At 43.9% G+C, this 21,177-nt stretch overlaps 1 protein-coding gene across 1 annotated transcript in view; it reads left to right on the forward strand.

The window, feature by feature from the left end:
- The window catches only part of POLR3A (polymerase (RNA) III (DNA directed) polypeptide A, 155kDa), a 47,071-nt gene that overhangs the window by 16,185 nt on the left and 9,709 nt on the right, over positions 1-21,177 (forward strand). The window contains exons 12-21 of the mRNA XM_005864633.2: positions 3,142-3,211; positions 4,403-4,530; positions 4,760-4,898; positions 7,079-7,243; positions 9,911-10,083; positions 11,602-11,713; positions 12,761-12,879; positions 14,495-14,632; positions 16,613-16,783; positions 17,643-17,756. Coding sequence (XP_005864695.1) covers positions 3,142-3,211; positions 4,403-4,530; positions 4,760-4,898; positions 7,079-7,243; positions 9,911-10,083; positions 11,602-11,713; positions 12,761-12,879; positions 14,495-14,632; positions 16,613-16,783; positions 17,643-17,756 — 1,329 coding nt within the window. The remainder of the gene's footprint in view (positions 1-3,141; positions 3,212-4,402; positions 4,531-4,759; positions 4,899-7,078; positions 7,244-9,910; positions 10,084-11,601; positions 11,714-12,760; positions 12,880-14,494; positions 14,633-16,612; positions 16,784-17,642; positions 17,757-21,177) is intronic.

Raw genomic sequence — 21,177 nt, forward strand, 5'->3', positions numbered from 1 at the left:
CAGAGCACAGTGGCCCGGGTGCCTGCTGGGTAGGCTCTTCCCTCCTAAACTCAATGGTCCTACCTGTTGGGTTTTCAGAACTTAGGTCTTTCTTTTTTCTAGTATCCTAGTTTTCTGTATTATGAACTGATGTATCTTGTAGTCTTAAGTGTTCCTTCCTCCAAAAATACTATTTCTGATATGATTCTTCTAATCTATTTTGGTTTATGGTGTTAGTATTGATTCTCAAGTAAAGGCGATTAGGTTCTGCAAGCAGATCTATTAAATATTAAAGTCCGTGTGGATTTGGTGGGACAGCAAGCAGGGGCTACATTCGTAGCCTTTGCTAGAGCTCTTCATGGCAGGAGTTGACATATCTTTTTGTGTTTTTTAAAATATGTTTTTATTGATTTTTAGAGAGAGGGGAAGGGAGAGGGATAGATAGAGAGGTAGAAACATCGATGAGAGAGAAACATCATCGATTGGCTGCCTCCTGCATGCCTCCTACTGGGGATCAAACCTGCAAACCCAGGCATGTGCCCTGACTGGGAATCGATCCAGCTCAACCATTCAGCCACTCTAGCTGGGTGATAAATCTTTTCTAATAAATGAAATATTTAATATATCATATATTGTTTATACATGTTTAAATTATCCTTTGGAGAGTTAAATAATTCTGAGAAATTTATGTGCTAAAATAGACTGAAGTCTTCAACTTTTTTGAAACATTGATTCTTATTTATTCAAACGTTCTAGCAAAGTAATGGAAGTTATTTAAATAAGGTAGAGTTTCTACACATCACAGCTTTCTTTATTTCCACCTCTTTAATCAGTTTGTTCCTTATCCATGAATATAGATGGTTGTTGTCATGGTTAAATAGCCTTTCTTTTCCTTTTTTCTGCTTAACGTATTATAAATACCAACTTGCTATAGAGTCCTCGTGATTGATCATAATGGCTTTACAGCATTTCACCACGTTAGCACACCATGACTCATCTTCCCTCTGGTGTTGAAAATTAAGGTGCTTTTCTTGTTTTGTTTTGAGAGTTAGTCCCTCAAGGGCCATCTTTGTGCATTTAGAGTCTTTTAAATTATTTCTCTGGACTCCTCGGCCTATTAAAAAGATTTAGTTGATGCTGATTGAGCACTACTGTGTGCCAAGCACTCTTCTAGGAACATAGCAGTGAGTGGCGAAGTCAAGTTCTTGCTTTCCTTCCTATTCGAATGGGGAGAGATAGAGAATAACAAATATAAAATGTCAGATGGTTATAAGTGCTAGGAAGAAAAGGATCAGGCAGAGTAAGGATGAAAGAGCATGAAGGGGGTCTGTTTTAGGATAGTCTGGGAGGACCACTAGAACCGTAACGTGAACCAGGTTCTGAAAGAAGTGGGAGAATGATCAGTGGGTCTGTCAGGGAAAGAATAATTCAAGCAGAGGAGCAGCAGCTGCAAAGATACAATCACACTTGGGGAAACAAGAATGTGGCCTGTTTTCTCCTGTGCCTCAGTGTCTGTAGCAATGGTGATGAGGGCTGTGTTGGGAATTGGTGGTTGATACAAGAGGACAAGATGGTTGATGGGTGCGTGGTTGGTGGAGGATGGACAACCGTGAATGAGTTCTTGTTCTGCGCTCCTATAGTCAAAGGGTGAATAGGTCAGTACAGTCATTCATCCTGACTGGCACTCTCATTTCTAGGAACCTCTCCAGAGGAAGTAATTAGACTTGCAAATTATTTGCAATCACAGAACACAAGCAGTGCCCAGAAAAGAAATTGGTTTTGTTAAATTGTGTCACATTCATACAATGAAACCCTTTGTGTTCTCTTAAAAATGATGACATAGTTGTTTGATAAGTAGTTGCCTATATGTTTGTAAAAATGTTTATAGCAAAAAGTTGGAAGGGTTATATGCTAAGTCTTAAAACAGTAGATGCTTTTGCTTGGCAGTTCGACACATTGAGTTTTGATGTTTTTATGGTCTATGTTTTTAGATTTTTTAATAATGGATATATCTTATTTTTATAATTAAAAAGTAATGTTACTAGTGATAATAGTTATCAGCCTGCAGCCAGTTAGACTTTGCCATTGACTTTGCTATTATAGATCCTTTTTGTTAGACATTTTGTTATAACAACATATTTCACTGGTTAAAAATGAAAACACTAAAACACAGGCTTCAAGAATGTTGGGTGGAAGAATCCATAATTACTATTTGGACAAATCCCTCAGTTTCTGTGAGAAAGTTGTCTACTGCAGCGGTCGCCAGCCTTTTGGACCCCACGGACCACTAGTGGTCCGTGGACCACCGGTTGGCGACTGCTGATCTACTGCACTGACCAGCAGTCCTGTCTCCTGGAGCAGGTGGGGCTCTAGCTTAAATGTGACCCAAATTGCCCAGGAAACTTCTCCAAAATGTGCACATATGGGCTTGCGCACCCTACTCCCACCCAGGCCACTTGCTGTCCACCCCAGAGAAATTCTCTTAACCAGAAGTGAGCAGCTGTCTCCTGCCCCGGTGCGGATCACTGCTCTGGGTAGTGGCTCAGAAGAAGGCAGGCAAGGTCTCTCTCTGCCTTGGAGGGCCTTTCACTGTGGGTGAGGAGGCCCAGAATGCCTGCAAGTCCGCATCAAGAGTTGAGCAGTGCACTCTGACCCAGAATCTTCTGTAAACCTACCCATGTGTTGGACAACAGCTTCCTTTCTTGCCCAATGTGGCACTAATTGAATTTTAGTTAAATCTTGTTGCTGAATTGTTTTTTGTTAGAACTTTTTGTCTCAAGAGAAATTGAACAGTTCTGCCATCATTGTGAAGAAGTGTGGAATTGATTCACTTCAAAGATGACACAGTACTACTCATTCGTAGAAGTGAATTTCTTTGGAGAAGTGCATTTATCAAAAACAATAAAGTCTTAGATGGCAGAGTTCTTTACAGGAATCTGAAACAACTTAACTCGGTGTTTTACTAATTTAGTGCTGATAGGAACCTCTGAGGTCTGCCTTGCTGGTATTTCTTCTCTCTGCTCGACAGATGAGGAACTGGAAATTAGTGACAAAGTTGGGATTAAGGCTCCTGGCTTCGATTTCTCGGCCTTGGCATGCAGATCTTTGGACTGCATCATGCCTCCAAGGATGGCTAACCTACTGTATCCATTTTTCCTTCAGACTAAAGCAAATCTTGTAACTCCAAGGAACGGAGAACCACTAATTGCTGCTATTCAGGATTTTCTAACAGGTGGGTTTGTGAAATTCACTTAAAAGGAGACTGTGGAAAATGGTTCTCATTCACAATGGTTTTATATGAGAACTTGCAAAGCTATTTAATTGCCTGTGTTTCATTCTGTTGTTTGTTTACTAAGTTTAACTGTGAACTTATTTTTGAGATGTTTTGTATTGGTTGATTATTCATTGAATCAACAAGCATTTGTTGAGCTCCTGCATAGACCAAACATGTTTCTAAGCCCTGGGGATACAGCAGTGGATAAATCAAACTCCTTTTACTCATGGAGCCTAAATTCTAGCTGGAGGGGGAGAGCCAGTAAGCAGCTGTATGTTTTGTCACTTTTTAAGTAATAGTCCGTATTTATTTTTTTTTTATTTCTTTATTTTATTTATTTATTTTTTAAAATATATTTTTATTGACTTTTTACAGAGAGGAATATGATGCAGTGTACGGCTAATTTGCCTACAAACGTCAGGTGGTCATAATAATCTGGCCACTCACATTAATATATACCCTGTCGTAAGTGTTTCCCTCCACGTCCTGCGTGGTTCAGGGTTCGGGTCTGGAAGTGGAGCCGCACACAAATGAAATAGAAAAGACACAAGATAATTTGGGAATATGGGGGACAAGGCGAGCAAGTCCAACTCAAGAGGAAGGACTTCCACTGTGCTCAGGTCTCACCAAGCTCTTTATAGTGAGAGGTAAACAAGGTAGTGGTTACCATAATTACACAGTTTTTGTGAGTTTCACTTGTTTTGACCATGGTTACACTTCCTGCACTTCCTCAGCCCATTAGCTTCCCAGATAAGATCTAGGGAGTGTTATAAGGTCAAGCCTAATTATGCTAAGAGGACTGTGCCCTCTAAGCTAAAAAATCAGTAGGAGCCCTAACTGGTTTGGCTCAGTGGATAGAGCGTCGGCCTGCGGACTGAAGGGTCCCAGGTTCGATTCTGGTCAAGGGCATGTACTTTGGTTGCGGGCACATCCCCAGTTGCGGGGAGTGCTGGAGGCAGCTGATCGATGTTTCTCTCTCATCGATGTTTCTGACTCTCTGTCCCTCTCCCTTCCTCTCTGTAAAAGATCAATAAAATATATTTTTAAAAAAAAAATCAGTAGGAGATGCTGGTAGGAATCTCAATTTTAAAATTGAAGTGTGATTGTCTCACAGTTTCATTCCTTTGTGTGTGTGTTTAACACTTTTAGGTGCCTATCTCCTTACTCTTAAGGACACTTTCTTTGACCGAGCCAAGGCATGCCAAATCATTGCTTCAATACTGGTGGGCAAGGATGAGAAAATTAAAGTTCGTCTCCCGCCTCCTACAATATTAAAGGTTTGTGCAGGAGCTTTGTGTGTATGTACACAGGTGTGTGTGTGTGTGTGTGTGTGTGTGTGTGTGTACACACAGGTGTGTGTGCGTGTCCATCCCTATATATCCATATGGATGTACTCGTGCTGGTGCTGGGTTTGCATGTGATTGCTGTAGTCTTGTCTTATTTACATGAAAGGTGGTCCAGACCAGGCTTGACCAGTTGATGCTCTGCCTTCCTTTCCTCCTCCAGCCTGTCACCCTGTGGACAGGAAAGCAGATCTTCAGTGTCATCCTCAGACCTAGTGATGACAATCCAGTGAGGGCCAACCTTCGAACCAAGGGCAAGCAGTACTGTGGCAAAGGAGAAGACCTCTGTGTCAATGATTCCTGTGAGTTAAAGCAAACGGGGGAAGGAGGGTCAGAAAGGCAAATTCAGTGTTTCTCTAAGGCCTTGGCCTGAGGCAGGAAATTTGTTCTTTAGGGAAATGTAGCTGATGATTCTTCTCTCAGATGTGATTTTCTTGTTTTTTTTTTAATATGTTTTTACTGATTTCAGAGAGGAAGGGAGAGGGGGAGAGAGAGAGAAACTTCAGTGATGAGAGAGAATCATTGATTGGCTGCCTCCTGCACACTCCCCACTGGGGATGGAGCCCGCAACCTGGGCATGTGCCCTACTGGGAATTGAACCGTGACCTCCTGGTTTACAGGTCAATGCTCAACCACTGAGCCATGCTGGCCGGGCTCAGATGTGATTTTCTATTTCTCTAAGGTAGAGATCCTGTAGACACATGGGCCAGTGATTAGAATGTTTTTCACCACATGCATTTTGTCTTAAGTGACTGGTTTCTGCCTTTTTTTTTGGTCTTAATTAAATTTATTGAGCTGACATTGATTTAGTTTCTGTCATTTAATGCAGTTTCTTTTATTCTGCCTCTTGTTTTTTTGAGTTGTTTTTTGTTGTTTTTTTCATCAACCAGAGTCTCATTACTTAAGGCATCTAATTTCTTATTTTATGTCCAAAAAATGTGTTCATTGACTAAAAGTATGACTAAAACGTATAACAAAAAATACAAAGTTTTTTCCCTGCCTCACCTGGTTAGTGAATTTTCTGATAACATGAAGAACAGATGTTAACAGTGAGATTTATGTAAGTGCAAGCCAACTGAGTCATGTAGATGAATGCAGCTCAAAGTTTGGTCTACAGACCAGTGCCATCGAGCCAGCGTTTCCTTTCTCTCATGAGCTCCTTAGTTTATCTTAGGCTGCTAACAAGAATGGGCTTTGCTAGCAATGCCTTGTGACAGGAAATGGATCTATAAGACTCTGTGGAGTCTCTCTGAAGGTCAAGGTTTCTGCTGTCTTGTAATGAAGGTGAAATGTTTTGTAGAGCATTGGTTTTTCTCAGATTTATAATCATTACTTTGAAAATATGCTCCCAGGATTTTTAGATATTTTGGCTTGTTGTTTTATTTTGGTTTTTATTTTTTAAAGCATCGTGGTATTTATTTATTTATTTATGTGTTTATTTATTTTAATCCTCACCCTAAGATATTTTTTCATTGATTTTTTTTTAGAGAGTAGAATGGATGTGGAGAGACACAGAGAGAAACATTGATGTTAGAGAGACACATTGATTGGTTGCCCCCCCTCCCCCACTAGGGCTGGGGATCGAGCCTCCCATTTAATGCAATTTCTTTTATTCTGCCTCTTTTGTTTTTTGGGTATGTACCCTTGACCCGAATCAAACCCAGGACCCTTCAGTCTGTGGGCCGACGCTCTATCCACTGAGCAAAACCAGCTAGGGCTAGCTCAGGGGTGGGCAAACTTTTTGACTCGAGGGCCACAATGGGTTCTTAAACTGGACCGGAGGGCCGGAACAAAAGCATGGATGGAGTGTTTGTGTGAACTAATATAAATTCAAAGTAAACATCATTAAAAAAAAGGGTTTGGTTTTTTTTTTTTTTTTTTTTAGTTTTATTCATTTCAAACGGGTCGGATCCGGCCCGCGGGCCATAGTTTGCCCACCCCTGGGCTAGCTTGATGTTTTAGATTGTGTTTTGTTTATTTCTAGATAAGAATTTCACTTCTTTTGGTTACATAAGCTCTTCACAATGGTGCCCCTGTTAGTTTCCAATATCTTAGACCAGTGGTCGGCAAACTGCGGCCCCTTGAGTGTGGCTCTTCCACAAAATACCACCAGTTTGCCGACCACTGTCTTAGACGAACAACACAGTGCTCTACACTTTGGTTAAAAGAACTTTGCTATACACGATGTCATTGATGCCCAAAATATCCCCATGACATAGAGATAGCAAGTGCTTGATGTTGTCTTTCACAGTTCACAGATGAAGAGAATGAGGGCTAACTAGTACATTTCAGAGTTAGGACTATAAGGTAACTAATGCTTCTTAAAAGATGCTAGATTCCTCTTTTTGAGGAGAATTTCCATTTGCTCTACTTTAACTTTAAATATGGAAACAAGTTTTCTCAACTACCTCCAATGCTTTTTGGAATGAAAAAAGGTGTATTAATTGTCTGTTTAAATGCATAGTCACTGTTATCCTTGCAGATGTCACTATCCAGAACAGTGAGCTGATGAGTGGCAGCATGGACAAAGGAACACTGGGATCAGGGTCCAAGAACAATATTTTTTACATTTTGCTGCGAGACTGGGGACAGAATGAAGCTGCCGATGCCATGTCAAGGCTTGCCAGGCTGGCTCCTGTCTACCTCTGTGAGTATCTCAGCATCCTCGTTTTAATGCCGTATTTTCTGGGTCTTAGGGGTTTCTTCTGCTATTGTTTAATCCCCCTTTATCACCCCACACACATACACATATCTATTCCAAGCTAAACATTATGCTTTCCTCAGTGAAATGAGTGTGATACTGACTAATTGGGCTGCACATTTGCGTTGCTTTTTAGTCTCTTGTCAAATCTATAAGGGCTCCCTGTTGCCTACCAGATAGGATTGTGTTACATAAAGAGCCTTTTGTGGGCTGCTTCCAAGGTTCCTGTGCACTCACTGTACCCTCTGGGCCTTCCATGATTCAGCCCTACCAGATTTCTCAGTATTTCCCTACTAACCTGGCACTGTTCTATTTCCTGTGTTTGCTCATGTTTTGAGCTTGCCATGAGTCAGGAGATCTTTACTGCCCCCAAACATCTTTAGTCTACTCTTAACTTGATTGATTCATTGGCTGGGTATAGAATTGTCAGTTGAAAATTATTTAACCTTAGAATTCTGAGGATATTGCTCTATTCTATTCTAGCTGCCAGCGTTGCTATTAAAGTGTATTTCTATCTTATACCCAAATTTTTGTATTGAATTGTCTTTTTATTCTGGAAACTTTAAGAATCCTCTCTTTGGTTTTGGCATTCTGAAAGTTCACAATGGTACATCTTTGGTATGGGTATTCGTCCAGAAGGTCATCTGGAAGGATGTACGGAAGGTCGTTCAGCTGTCCGGTCTAATTAGCATATTACACTTTTATTATTATAGATTTTTCTGATAATATTCTCTTCTTTACTTCCTCGTTCTTTCTTTTTGGCATTTCTATTAATTGTCTACTAGAGCTCCTGGATTGACTCTCTCTCTCTGATTTAATCTTCTTTTCCTTTTTTATTTTTTGTTTCTGATTTTATATTATCTTTTAACACTCCTATTGATTTAAACATATTTTTCACTATCATATATTTAATTTCCAACCACTGTTTTTATCCTCAGGTAGTTCTTTCCTTTTTTCTTTTTTTTAAATATGTTTTTAATTTATTTTTTGTGGGGGCAGGGGGGATAGAGAGATAGGAACATTGATGAGAGAGAAACATCATTGATCAGCTGCCTCCTGCATGCCTCCTACTGGGGATCGAGACCACAACCCTGGCATGTACCCTGGCATATGCCCTGACCAGGAATCGAACTGGTGGCCTCTTGATTCCTGGGTTGATGCTCAACCACTGCGCTACACTGGCCGGGCTCCTTTTTTCTTAAGGCTTCCTTTTCTTTTTTTTTTAATCCTCGCTCGATATTTTTTCCATTGCTTTTTAGAGAGAGTGGAAGGGAGAGGGAAAGACAGAGAGAAACACCAATGTGAGAGAGACACATCAATTGGTTGCCTCTGGCATGTCCCCAACCAGGGCCGGGAGCCTGCAACCAAGGTACAGGCCCTTGACCAGACTCGAACCCAGGACCCTTCAATTGCAGGCTGATGTTCTATCCATTGAGCCAAACAGGCTAGGGCAAGGCTTCCTGTTCTTGCTTCCCAGATATATCCTCTCTATTACTGTGAGAGAATATTACTCAGTTTTGTTTTATTTGCTCCCTGAATATTCTTTTAATTTCTTTTTTCTGTGTGTTTGTTGTCTTCTGTCTTTCATGGTAATGAGTTTCCTCAAATATCTGGTTCCCTGGCTGTCATTCATATTTTATGAGTGAGGCACAAAAACACTGATTGGAAATGGAGCTGATTGGCTGATAGATCTCTCAGTTTATTAATTGAGCTGGAAACCAGCTTTTTGATTTAGGAACTGCCCAATATCCCTATTAGTCATGTTTTCCTCCAGAGAGACTTGGTTTCTCCAGAGACATCTTTCAATCTCAACCTCCTTCCCTAGGATGGAGACCTGGCTGCTGGGATTTTGGGATCTGGACAGGGAAAGGGGCTAAGGAACCTTCGCTGTGGAATATGAAGACCTTCCCTCAGTGCCTGATTGGCAGTCAGCCCCATCTGTCTGCACCTAGTATCCCCCAATCCAGACTCTCTCTACTTGAATTTTTTTGGGTAATAAACTCCCATCTCCCACAGGGATAAGACCCTGGGTCTGTTTTTTGTGCAGACTTGACACTGGGTTTCTCTGTTTCCAACACATATACCAGCTCTAGCATCTGCAGAGCCTGGTGATCTAGTTTCTGGCCTTTCCATTGGTCCTCATTTCCATAGCCACTTGTAGGCATCTTACTCCCGACCTCTCATCTGCTCACTTTCTACATCTATTGGGGCTAGGATTATTGCTGGTGCATAGTTCCGTCAAGGTGGAGTTTACATTTGTTTCTTGCTCTCTGTGTTTTGGGATGATTTCTGAAAAGATAAACCAGTATTTGGGGGCATGGGGCAAAATCTAAGTCCCTACGATGCTATCCGAGAACCAGAAGCCAGACGGCACACTTTCCATAGGCAGGTGGGACATGCTGTGCTCCCCACTCTAGAGAAGTGAGTCTTAGTCTGGATTGTGTCACTCCCTAGGGACTGATACAGTAAGTTTTTTGTTTGCTTATTTGATACAGTAAGTTTTAATGTAATTTAATTATGACAGATTCTCTGAAGGCATAAACTTGTTTCCACATAGTAGTTTGACTAACATCCATGAACCCTCTCTTGCTTTACCTATCAACTATTCCACAGCAAACCGTGGATTCTCAATTGGGATTGGTGACGTCACACCTGGTCAAGGGCTGCTAAAGGCCAAGAATGAGTTGCTGAACGCTGGCTACAAAAAATGTGATGAGTACATCGAAGCCCTAAACACGGGCAAACTGCAGCAGCAGCCTGGCTGCACTGCGGAGGAGACGCTGGAGGTGAGTCTGGCTCTTCGGGTGGTCAGTTCCGCCACTTGGTGCTCCTGGGATGTGCTGTCAGCCATAGAGAGAAGGTAGCAGAGGGGAGAGGGAAGCAGAGGCAGTGACTCAGCCTCGTCTTGGCCCTGTGCTGCTTGTGTGTGTTTAATGAGGGGAGGGCCTTCAGTCAGGCCCCTTACATCCCTCTCAGCTGTCACATTCTCGGTGGTGAAGACACAGCCCTATCTGTTCATTTGGCCGCCCGGGCTGCTTGTGTTCAGACATCACACTTGGCCCTTCTAGAGCTGGTAAAGTGCTTCTGCCCTATCGGTTTCCTACATCCTTCGCCTAGAGCAGGGGTTCTCAACCTGTGGGTTGCGACCCCTTTGGCGGTCGAAAGACCCTTTCACAGGGGTCGCCTAAGACCATCCTGCATATCAGATATTTACATTACGATTCATAGCAGTAGCAACATTACAGTTATGAAGTAGCAATGAAAATAATTTTATGGTTGGGTCACAACATGAGGAACTGTATTTAAAGGGCCAGAAGGTTGAGAACCACTGGCCTAGAGGCTGGCACTGCCACTCTTTAAATGGATGGTCTTTGAAAGAGACTTGGGTACAGAAGATGGAAAATTATATCAAGAGTCATGTACCAGAGTGCTGCCCCTCCGCCCGCCCGCCCCCCTTGGAAACTAGGTTAGCTGAGAACAGGACCAGCACATGTCAGTCAGAATTGCAACTATCCTTTGAGAGCCCTGCATGTTCTCTGAAGCAGCCTGGTCAGCAGTCTGTCTCAGCGGGGTTTGCCTGGCTCTCCAGAGGAAAGGCTCTTTAAGCAGTAAGAAGTTTTCTGATGAAGTAAATTTTTAAAGCAGGGTTGTGTGAGGTAGTCACCCTTACTATTACTAGCTCAGTCTTAAGCTCACTTAAATTTTAGAGAGGCGGTAGGGGGGAGAAATGGAAGGTTCTCATCTAGAGAATTACTTGAGGCCGCAGCAGCACTCACTTTTACTGGAACCGTGACCCTAAGTGACTCAGCCTCCTGAGTTGGGAGTTGAGGAAGGACAGTGTGGATGAGCTGGAGGACTAGAGCATTCCTGGGGAGTCACCTCATCGCACGGCTCACTGTGGGAGTTCAAATGTGTTCTTGGCAAGAAAAACTAGACACATTTTATAAATAGTACAGGCATTGTCTTCCACTGTGCACATTTCCTCAGGCATGTGTGTGCACAGCGATAGACTTGCTGATATGTGTTGTGTGGTTCTGTGCACACAGCCACGCGCATTCTCCTTACTGCCAATGAAAGGGTTGCTCGGGGTTTTGTTACTAATCATCCTTACCTAACACACTGATTTGGAGCCTTGTGGAAGATGTTGGTCTGTACATATAGGGCATCCTGGTCTTCCAAGGCTCTGAAACCTCTATCTTTTGGAAATCTGACATCTTAAATTTTTTTCAAATTTCCTTAAATTGTACATTTGTGATCAGCAGAGCCAATGAGGATCACTCCCATGCCTCCCTTTCTCCCACCAGGCTCTGATCCTGAAGGAGCTGTCGGTGATCCGAGACCATGCGGGCAGCGCCTGCCTCCGGGAGCTGGACAAGAGCAACAGTCCCCTCACCATGGCTCTGTGCGGCTCCAAAGGTGAGTGCTCTGGCCGCCGCCATCATTGTGTTGCCATAAGGACTGGCTGGTTCTGTTCTGGAAAATGTAGGAATCATAACTTCAAACAGACCTTTTGTTTATAGAGGCAAATCTTTTTAAATCAGGTTCACTCATAAGTTGTTTTTAAAAACAAAAAAAATCGGGGGAGACCAAGATGGCGGCATAGGTAAACACCTGTTGTTTTTAAAAACAAAAAAAATCAACTATTTTTGATCCACAGTTGGGAATGCACGTATGTGAGGGCTGACTTCAGGTACATATGGATTTTTGACTGCAGGCAGCTGATGCCCCTCACCCTCACGTTATTCAGGGATCAGCTGTATATAGAAAAAGAACTATTTGCATTTTGGGGAGTTTAATATTCTAGAGGAACTTCTTGGTAATGTGTGTGGGTTTCTGAGTTTGAGGATGTTTTGAGCAACTTTAAAACAACTTTTAAAAATATATATATATAGTATTTAGTGATGAAGCAAAATGCTTTTAATTTCACACCTACCCAGGACCTTAAACCATTAGATTTCATGATACTGTGCGCAAATTCAAAACCTCCATGCTTCCCCTATTTCTGAAAATGTTTTACAGATAAAGTTCAAATTCTTTAACTTTGCTGCCTTTCACCCCAATATTCTACTTTTTGCTCCTTGCACTTGCCCCACCCTTTCCCATTCCTGTGTCTTTGCTTCCCACCCCCCCTGCCACTTTGGAATTCCTCCCCCACCCGTTTTAAGTCTGAGTCGTCATGTCCTCCAGAAGTCTAACCTGGTTGCTCTTGAAGAGGCACCTGAAGTCTTGCCTCCAACCCAGACGTGCCTGCTGCTCCCGAGCACCTCTAGCCCTTGCCCAGCCTCCCCTGTTCCTGAGCTCCCCCCTAGGCTGTGCCCTGTTCCTGAGCTCTCTCCTAGGCTGTGACCTTACTGTGGGGAAGGGGCTGGGCTGCACTACTTCCTGTTTTATTCCAAGGATCTGCTCGCACTTCAGTTAGTGTTATGTGAGTAATGACGTTACATTCCTGACCTGCTTCCCCAGGTTCCTTCATTAACATATCACAGATGATTGCCTGTGTGGGACAGCAAGCCATCAGTGGCTCCCGGGTGCCAGATGGCTTTGAAAACAGGTCCTTGCCTCACTTTGAAAAACACTCAAAGGTAAGCAGTGGAGGGTCAGGCAGAACTTTAAGGACAACCATCTGTAGTGCAGAAGAGAGTAACTGAAGCTCTGCAGCTGCCAACCAACATACAAGTGGCGTACAAGGGCGGGCCCTGCTCAGGGTCGTTATTGCCTTTTCAACCCAACCAACTCGCGTAGAAGGAGCCTTGTTAAACTCAGGGCTGTAACACTTGGACAATGCCCCCTTTGAAGTTTCTCTCTGAGGAGGAGGCTTTCAGGTTCCCATCCAGCTTAAGTAATCAAAATGAATATATACATATATATATTCAATCTGTTTGCTTATTTGGGGGAGATTTACATAAAAGTATAAGGATTGTTAAATAGCATAAACCACACTTAAACCGACCAAGAAATTTCAGGTTCTCCCTCTGGAATTCTCAAACTCAGCTCTTAAATGTCTTCTGAATTCTATTAGCTTGTGGTTTGGGCGCTAATGTAAGCAGAGAGAGGCAAACCTGTGCTGAGGTTGTTCTGGGATTCAGGGGCAGACAACTGTTAAACCTGTAGTTCCAAAACTTAAAGTAGACTTGGTCCCTCAGTAAATTCTGGGTGTGGAGCCCAACAGCTCCTGCCGCTTGGAACTGCAGTATTTCTGTTCAGCCCTCCTAGGCAGACAGCACTGCTGTCCTGAGATGTATGGAGTCTCTGCATCAGGTCGCCCCAGGAACAATGCAGATCCTCTGCCCAGGCCAGAATTCACCAGGTCAGGCAGATGAGTGTTCGCAGGAATGGTACCTGCCTGTGTGTGTCAGGCTCAGAGTTGTCGGGCAGCTGACTAATTGGGAGGAGCGGCCAGGGCATCCAGACTTCTCGGCCCCTGGGCCAGTGCTAGATTAGACTTCGGGAAGTCTGCTTGCCTAGAAATGTCTGAGTCCACCAGCTGTCCCTTAAACACCATAAGGAAGCGGGAGGTTGGTCTGTTCATCTCAGTTGTCCTCTAAGGAGCATAGACCTATCCAGACCAAAGGCTATTTGGCCATTTCACATGGTGTTTTACACATGTGTATATTTTTAACAATGTCACTGAAATACATTGTATACATCATAGTCACCCATTCAAAGTGTACAGCTCAGTGACTTAGTAAGTATATTCACATAATTGTGTGATCATCCCATCATCTAATTTTAGGACATTTTCAGCACCCCAAGTGAACCCCATAAACATCAGCAGCCCATGGTTATGTTCTAGAAGTGGACAGGCCTGGCCCAGGAAGGATGTCTTTAAGGGAGTCATCATTTCCCAGGGAACGGGCCAGCTGCTGCAGTCAGTGAGTGCCCTCCGAGGTCCTTGGCTGCCCGCCTGCTCCGTGGATGGCAGCCCAGGCTTTGGTTTCCTCTCCTGAGCCACTTGCCTGCCACTGGCACCAGCACCGGCCCTGGCTGGGACCTCACCCTCCTTGTCTCTGGGAAGGATGGGTTGTGCCAAATTATTTCTCGTTTAGGGAAGGGTATGCAAAGCCCGCCACTTCAGGAGAGTGCAGTGGCCAGGGATTTCTAGTTGGAAGGTGTAGCATTTTCTGATGTGAATGGGGTTTGGAATGGACCCTGAACTTTTTTTTGTTTGATTTTTCTTTTTTTTCTACCTCTCTTTAGCTCCCAGCTGCCAAAGGCTTTGTGGCTAATAGCTTTTATTCTGGTTTGACACCAACTGAGTTTTTCTTCCACACAATGGCTGGCCGGGAAGGTCTAGTCGACACGGCCGTAAAGACAGCTGAAACGGGATACATGCAGGTAATTGAAGAAATGTAGGCCATTAACAACAGAGTAGGACAGAGCTCTGTGGACTTTGACTGCTGAGTGTTTACATATTTTGTACATGAGCTAAAATATACCCAGTCTTGGTAATAAAAAGGGAAAATTAAGAAACGTAGAAGAAATTAAAAACAAAAAAGGGTAATGTTAATGTTCCAAATCCTGTGCACCTCGAATGATCAAGACCAGGCCAGAGCCACACGTTCCAAGGCTCTATGGGAGGAGAATGTGCATCCTGGGACATAACGATGGAACCTCACTGAGCCTGTTTCCTAATGCACACAAATGGGCGTGGCAGGGCATCCCTCCTGTCTATTGAGAGGACTCTGCTTCACTTTGCCGCTATTTAAGTAACTCATTATTAGTATCATTCTAATGGGCTCCAGGAATCTCTTGGCATTTTGGTGCCCACAGGGGAGCTGGGAGGAAAGGCTCTCCACTGTGTGTACAGTCTAGGACAGGGGTGGGCAAACTTTTTGACTCGAGGGCCACAATGGGTTCTTAAACTGGACCGGAGGGCCAGAACAAAAGCATGGATGGAGTGTTTGTGTGAACTAATATAAATTCAAAGTAAACATCATTACATAAAAGGGTACGGTCTTTTTTTTTTTTAGTTTCATTCATTTCAAACGGCCCGCCGTAGTTTGCCCACGTCTGGTCTAGGATAACAGGTCCAGGGGTTAATTTAAACTAGAGGGTTTCCTGTGCCTGTGCTTCTCAGACTTCCCTCTGCCCCTGCTGCAGAGGAGTGGAAACACATTCCTGCCTTGTTCTTCCATAGACTGAAGAAAGAAAAAAAAGTCCTTAGCAAGGGATTTTGTTTTGTTTTGTTTTTTCCAGTCTAATTTTCATTTCTTCTCTGTACTCCATAATATATGTTTATTTGTTTGTTTGTTTGTTTAATTTTAATGTTTTTCCTACTTACAACACCAAGTTGCTGGACCATGAACTCGCTGTAGCTTTGTGTCCTCTGTCTCCCCACTGGATGCCAGTCTGAGAAGCATGGCCCTTTGCAAACTGGGAACCAGGGCTGCTAATCCAGAGATGTGAACGAGTGGGCCAGACAAACAAGGCCGCTGAGGGTGAAATCGACTCCAGCCAGTAGACACCTACTTCTATACCCTCTTCTGTGCCTCGTGTGGTGTGTCATTACTGATACTTCCCTTTTAATCATCTTTTGATGGGAAATTGCCCTTCAGTTTTGGAGTGTGCTGCTTTTGTCAAAAGCCCAAGGACTGAAATGCTTTTACCACTCTTGCCAGATGTCTTTTGATTTTATTTTCTCTCTTTACCTTTTGGAGTAGAATATGGATTTCCCAGAGCAGTGTGTTAACCTAGAACAAACTGGTTCTGGCATGAGGGATTTTTGTTTTGAAGTTGCCTGGAGGAAGAGTTCTGTCTCCCTAATGCACGGAGCCACCGTCACATTGCTGCTGCAGTGGGTTCTGCTGGGGGAAGGTGTTCCTCAGGCAGATTTGAGAAATGGCTGCTGCCTGCTGGGTCAGACACAATGCTGGCCCTGTTCTCCTGCCCCCTGTCCCAGAAGAGGGTCTGTACCTGATCCTCTGTAATTCATATTGAAGTCCACGGGGGTCCGAGATTAAGTTGTGTTTAGAAATGCAGAGCTGTGGCATTAATTTATACCTTAGGGAGAAAGAGAGAGGAGGCACAGCAGGCTAGGAAAACAGTGTTTGCATAGTCCTTCAGGGTAGATGGGGTTTAAATTGCAGGTATTCTAAAACACACTAAAGTGCTGGAGGTTGGGCATATTCTAAATCCCTCTGGACAGGTTAGAGAGGCACTCTTGGCCTCATTCTTGGGGTTAGGGGAATCTTTTTAAGGGATTTCTAATAAAATGTTTTTATGTGATTAAAGGGCTAGTAACCTTGAAACTTATAGTTGGAAATCTCATCCTCTGCACATGTGACTAGTCTTTGTTTTCTGTTTTGTTCCCTTTAGAGAAGGCTTGTGAAGTCCCTTGAAGATCTTTGTTCACAGTATGATTTGACAGTCCGAAGCTCTACGGGAGATATTATACAGTTCATTTACGGGGGAGATGGCTTAGATCCCGCAGCTATGGAGGGAAAAGATGAGCCCTTGGAGTTTAAAAGGGTTCTGGACAACATCAAAGTAAGATTTAGTATTATATCTGGGGTTGCAGTGTTCTTTAGAATGGAGGTGCCCTTTGGAACATCACACACAGTTTAATGCTCAGTCATATCTACCCAACTACTGGCTTAGTATTTTCCTTTTGTGTTACTCTGAATAAGTTTTCCAATATTAAAGGAAAATATTTTCTCAATTTCAAAGTCTAGTGTTAGTCATCAAATGCCAACAGAAGAGGGCTTTGGTTTCTATGTAACAGGCCAGTATTATAAGTCATGGGTGTGAAAAGCAGTTACATTTCACATAATTTAGAACAGCCTTTTTGGAAGATAGTTTGACAGTACTGATCTGAATTAAAATGTGGGTGCCTTTTGCTCCCATAGTTCCTCTTAGAGGAACCAGCCCTGCAGAAATGATCTAAGAGAGCCAAGAGTGTTTTCCAGCACTGTTTGTGGTAGAGGCAGACCATCAATGGAGGAGAATTCAGATACATAGTGGTCTGCCTGTGCGTTAGGATGATATGTAGCCCTTAAATCTTTGGGGAAAAAATGCTTTGAGCTTGAGGGTGGTGGAATATTTTCACTCTTAAAATATTTGGGATTTTTTTAAAACAACAATTTGTATTTGTAATGCAAATCGGGGTTGGGGCGAAGTTTGGGAGCAATGTGACAATACCCAGAAGTCTTTGTGTAAGTGGAGTATCAGTTTACCGTTTCCACCTTCATATTAAAGGTAGGATCTAAAACTTGTTTTGAAGGAGAAAAACATCACAGGTTGCTAGACGATCCCTCTAAGTATCCTGTCTCTTGTAGCTTCTTTCATTTAATATTGCCCCCTTCTCCGTTGCGCCCGCCACATCATGCTGTGTCCTTTAACACTTGAGGCAGTCTTCCCGTGTCAGAGCGAGCCTGCGCTCAGTAAAAACGAACTGGTCCTGAGCACCGAGTCGATCATGAAGAAGCACGAGTTCCTCTGCTGCCAGGACAGCTTCCTGCAGGTAAGCTCCGGGGCTGGTCGCCCCACCTGGCTGCAGCAGACAGTGGTGGCTAAGGGCCAGCAGGGGAATGTCATGAGCTGGGGGGCTTGTGTAACAGTGTTTCTTTGTTTAAAAAATTAAAGAATGGCTGAGGCAAAATCCAGACAGTGGTGGCCAAGGGCCATGAGCTGGGGGGCTTGTGTAAGAGTGTCTCTTTGTTTAAAAAATTAAAGAATGGCTGAGGCAAAATCTCTGCAGCCAATGTGAAGAATTTGTCTCATGTCTTTCTTAGTTTGTGGCTTTTACACAAGTGTTTTCCTATTTGAAGGAAAATGCTTTAGCTAGAGAACTGATTGTGTGTAACCGTACCCGTCAACACCCTGCAATCACCTCCTGTGGACCAGCTCTTCCTTGTTCATTCTGAATCCCAATAATTTGTGTTGGTAGTGGGGCTGTCTCAGTATCCTCTTAAATCGCTCTTTCTCCTACTACGGTATGGATCAGGGATCCATGGAGTCTGCCCTCCTTTTTCTTCAGGATTGCTGGTACCTGGGGACACTCTTAAAGGTTTTTTTGTTTGTTTTTGTTTTTTTAATGTCACTGACCCATTTAAGCAGCTCCTTTCTCTTTATGTGGTGATGACCAAAAGCAAAGGGATGCAGGAACCGATCGTTTCCTGTTTGTACTGATTGGTTATTCAAATGCAGCAAAAAAATCAGCAGGAATGTATCCCTTTCTGTATAACAAAAATAAAAGCCATGCCCAGCTGGTGTGGCTCAGTAGTTGAGCGTCACACTATGAACCAGGAGGTTATGGTTCATTTCCAGGTCAGGGCACATGCCTAGGTTGCGCACTCAATCCCCAGTAGGGGGCGTGCAGGAGGCAGCCAATCAATGATTCTCGTCATTGATGTTTCTCTCTCTCTCTCCTCCCTTCCTCTCTCTGAAATCAGTAAAAATATATTTAAAACATTTTAAAAAGCCACAGAATGAAAGTGCAAGGATGCTTTCAGTTAAGGAAGCTTCACTTCTTCCTTTCGTGTGTTGAGTGAACGGTGAAAAAGAATCTTACAGAATTTAATATGTTTAAATCAAGAGTATGGCTAGGCTGGGTGCCTTTGTTTTAATTTTTTTTCTGTAGATTTTTTTTAATTAACAAGTTAGAGTTGTGATTTTGTTTTTCTACATCATTATATTTACTTATATATTTCTCTGTTTATCCTTGAAGACCTTAACTGAGACAGGCTATGAGAAGTATAACGAGGTAACGCACTTCGCATGCTGCGACTGCTGAGCATAAAGGGGTGAAGCCAAGCAGCACTCGGCTGCTTGCCAGCACTGGAGATGACAGCCCTTCATCCTGGGGCTGGCAAGCAGGCCTCCCTGTGCGTCACTTTGGACAGGCCCCTTGCTTGTCTTTGACAAGGGTTAATGGGTGACCTCTGACCTCGGTGTTTATTTAGTCGGTGAGCAGCACTGTGTCACACACTGCAGGTCTTGGGAACACAAAGATGACTAAACATGTCTTTGCCCTTCAGTGGCTCACAATCTGGTGAACTCAGTTTTGCCAAGAGGGTTCAAAATCCACTGGCCAGACAGATTTGTCTGCGCCTCTGAGATGTGTGCTGGCCCTCGCCTGTGCTGGCCCTCGCCTTGCCAGAGCTGAGGCAGCGGAGGCGGCTCCTGAGTGGCATTGAGCCCTGGCCCTGCCAGAGGCTGGTGCCCCTGCTCACAGACTACTATGGCGTGAGTGTGAGAACTTAACTGCTGGTTAATCGTGTGATTAATCGCCTGTCATTTGCCATGTTGTGAGTTCCCTGTAATATGCATGGGTTGATTCAGCTGAATTCTTAGTAGCTTATTTCAGTTTTCATTTCTGCAAAATGATTTTTTTTTTAACCTCCAGAATGTCTAACTTTTGTGTAAGAAAAGTCATTTCAGCAAAGCCGCTGGAAGCGGGTCCCTGTGGGTGGCCGCTAAAGGTTCGTTTCCAGTGCCTGAGCTGGGGAGTGGTTTTAGGTGTGTCCTCTACTGTGTGTGCAGAGTTCCTCCAGATGACAGTGCCCGGTCTTCCCAGGGACAGGCTCTCTTTCCAGTTTCCCTGCACCGACAGGGGGGGCACTTTTAACACCTGGCGACAAATGGCAGCATCTGAGCCAAGAGGGCTCTCAGGAGCTTGCCCTAAAGCAGTGGTCGGCAAACTCATTAGTCAACAGAGCCAAATATCAACAGTGCAACGATTGAAATTTCTTTTGAGAGCCAAATTTTTTAAACTTAAACTATATAGGTAGGTACATTGTTATTAACTTAATTAGGGTACTCCTAAGGCTTAGGAAGAGCCACACTACCCTAAGGTGTAGGAAGAGCCACACTCAAGGGGCCAAAGAGCCGCATGTGGCTCACGAGCCGCAGTTTGCCGACCACGGCGCCTAAAGGATATGGCAGCGGCTAGACAAGAAGGTGGGGAGGAATCAGCAATGTGGAAGAGGCTCTTTCCACGGATAACACAGAGGAAAAGTGAAGCGGCACAGGGCATACTGCCTTTGAATATTCCCTGTCAGGCAGAGTCACACCAGGGAAGATGGCTCTACTGTGTGGTGTGTGCTGTCAGCTCATTTGAGAAGTGCTCTGAGTCAGTCCTATCAAGTGTGACCCCCTGGGAGCAGCACTCTGAAGGGGGCAGTTCATTACAGTGCAGCACACCCCTCCGTAAGCACATGCGAGAGGAGATGCCCGCTGGTCCTGGTTCCGGGAGTGACCATGAAGCAGGGTTTATTTCACAGACACACCGTCAGCTGTAAAACAGATGGGTTTTTTCCCCTTTGAGGGTTGCTAGAAAACTGCTGCAGGTCTGTAGTCTCTAATGCTGCCCTCCTCATGATGTACTTCTCACCTTCCTTGCTCCATTTTGTCAACATCCTTTTTTGGTTTTTATCCTTTGAGAGTACTGTTCTCAAATACAGCAGGAATAGCAAATATACTGAAGTTTCAATTCTAGCTGAGAACGGTTTCCAGGAACCCTTCCAAATTTCTGATTGTGTGGGAAGGGAGCGGGAGACTGAGGGGGTGAGGCCGAGGTGAGAGTAAGAGGAGGTGAAGCTGAGTGTGGGGGTGCTTCCTTTGAAATGTACATAATGTCTGCAAAGCTGTGCTTTAGCTTGTTAGTTTTTAAATGGATCATAAGGACTTCAGGAGAAAATCTAAAGTCAATCAGTCTAGAGACTAAGTCTAACAATGCACTTCTGCCTGCTCTGAGCTGTGTAAATGGAGGCAGTGTGTATGCCAGGAGAGCAAAGGGAGAGCGGAAGGTGAGAAGGCTTTCTTAGTGTAAGGGCACCATGGCAGGGCCAGGAAAGTGGCCGGTGTGGCCTTTGCTGAAGCATCATTGGAGAAAAAAGGCCCTAGAAACATCTGAACCAGTGAGCCCTGTGTCCAGGGTGTGG

Source organism: Myotis brandtii, unplaced genomic scaffold (assembly GCF_000412655.1).
Source record: "Myotis brandtii unplaced genomic scaffold, ASM41265v1 scaffold190, whole genome shotgun sequence".
NCBI lineage: Eukaryota > Metazoa > Chordata > Mammalia > Chiroptera > Vespertilionidae > Myotis > Myotis brandtii.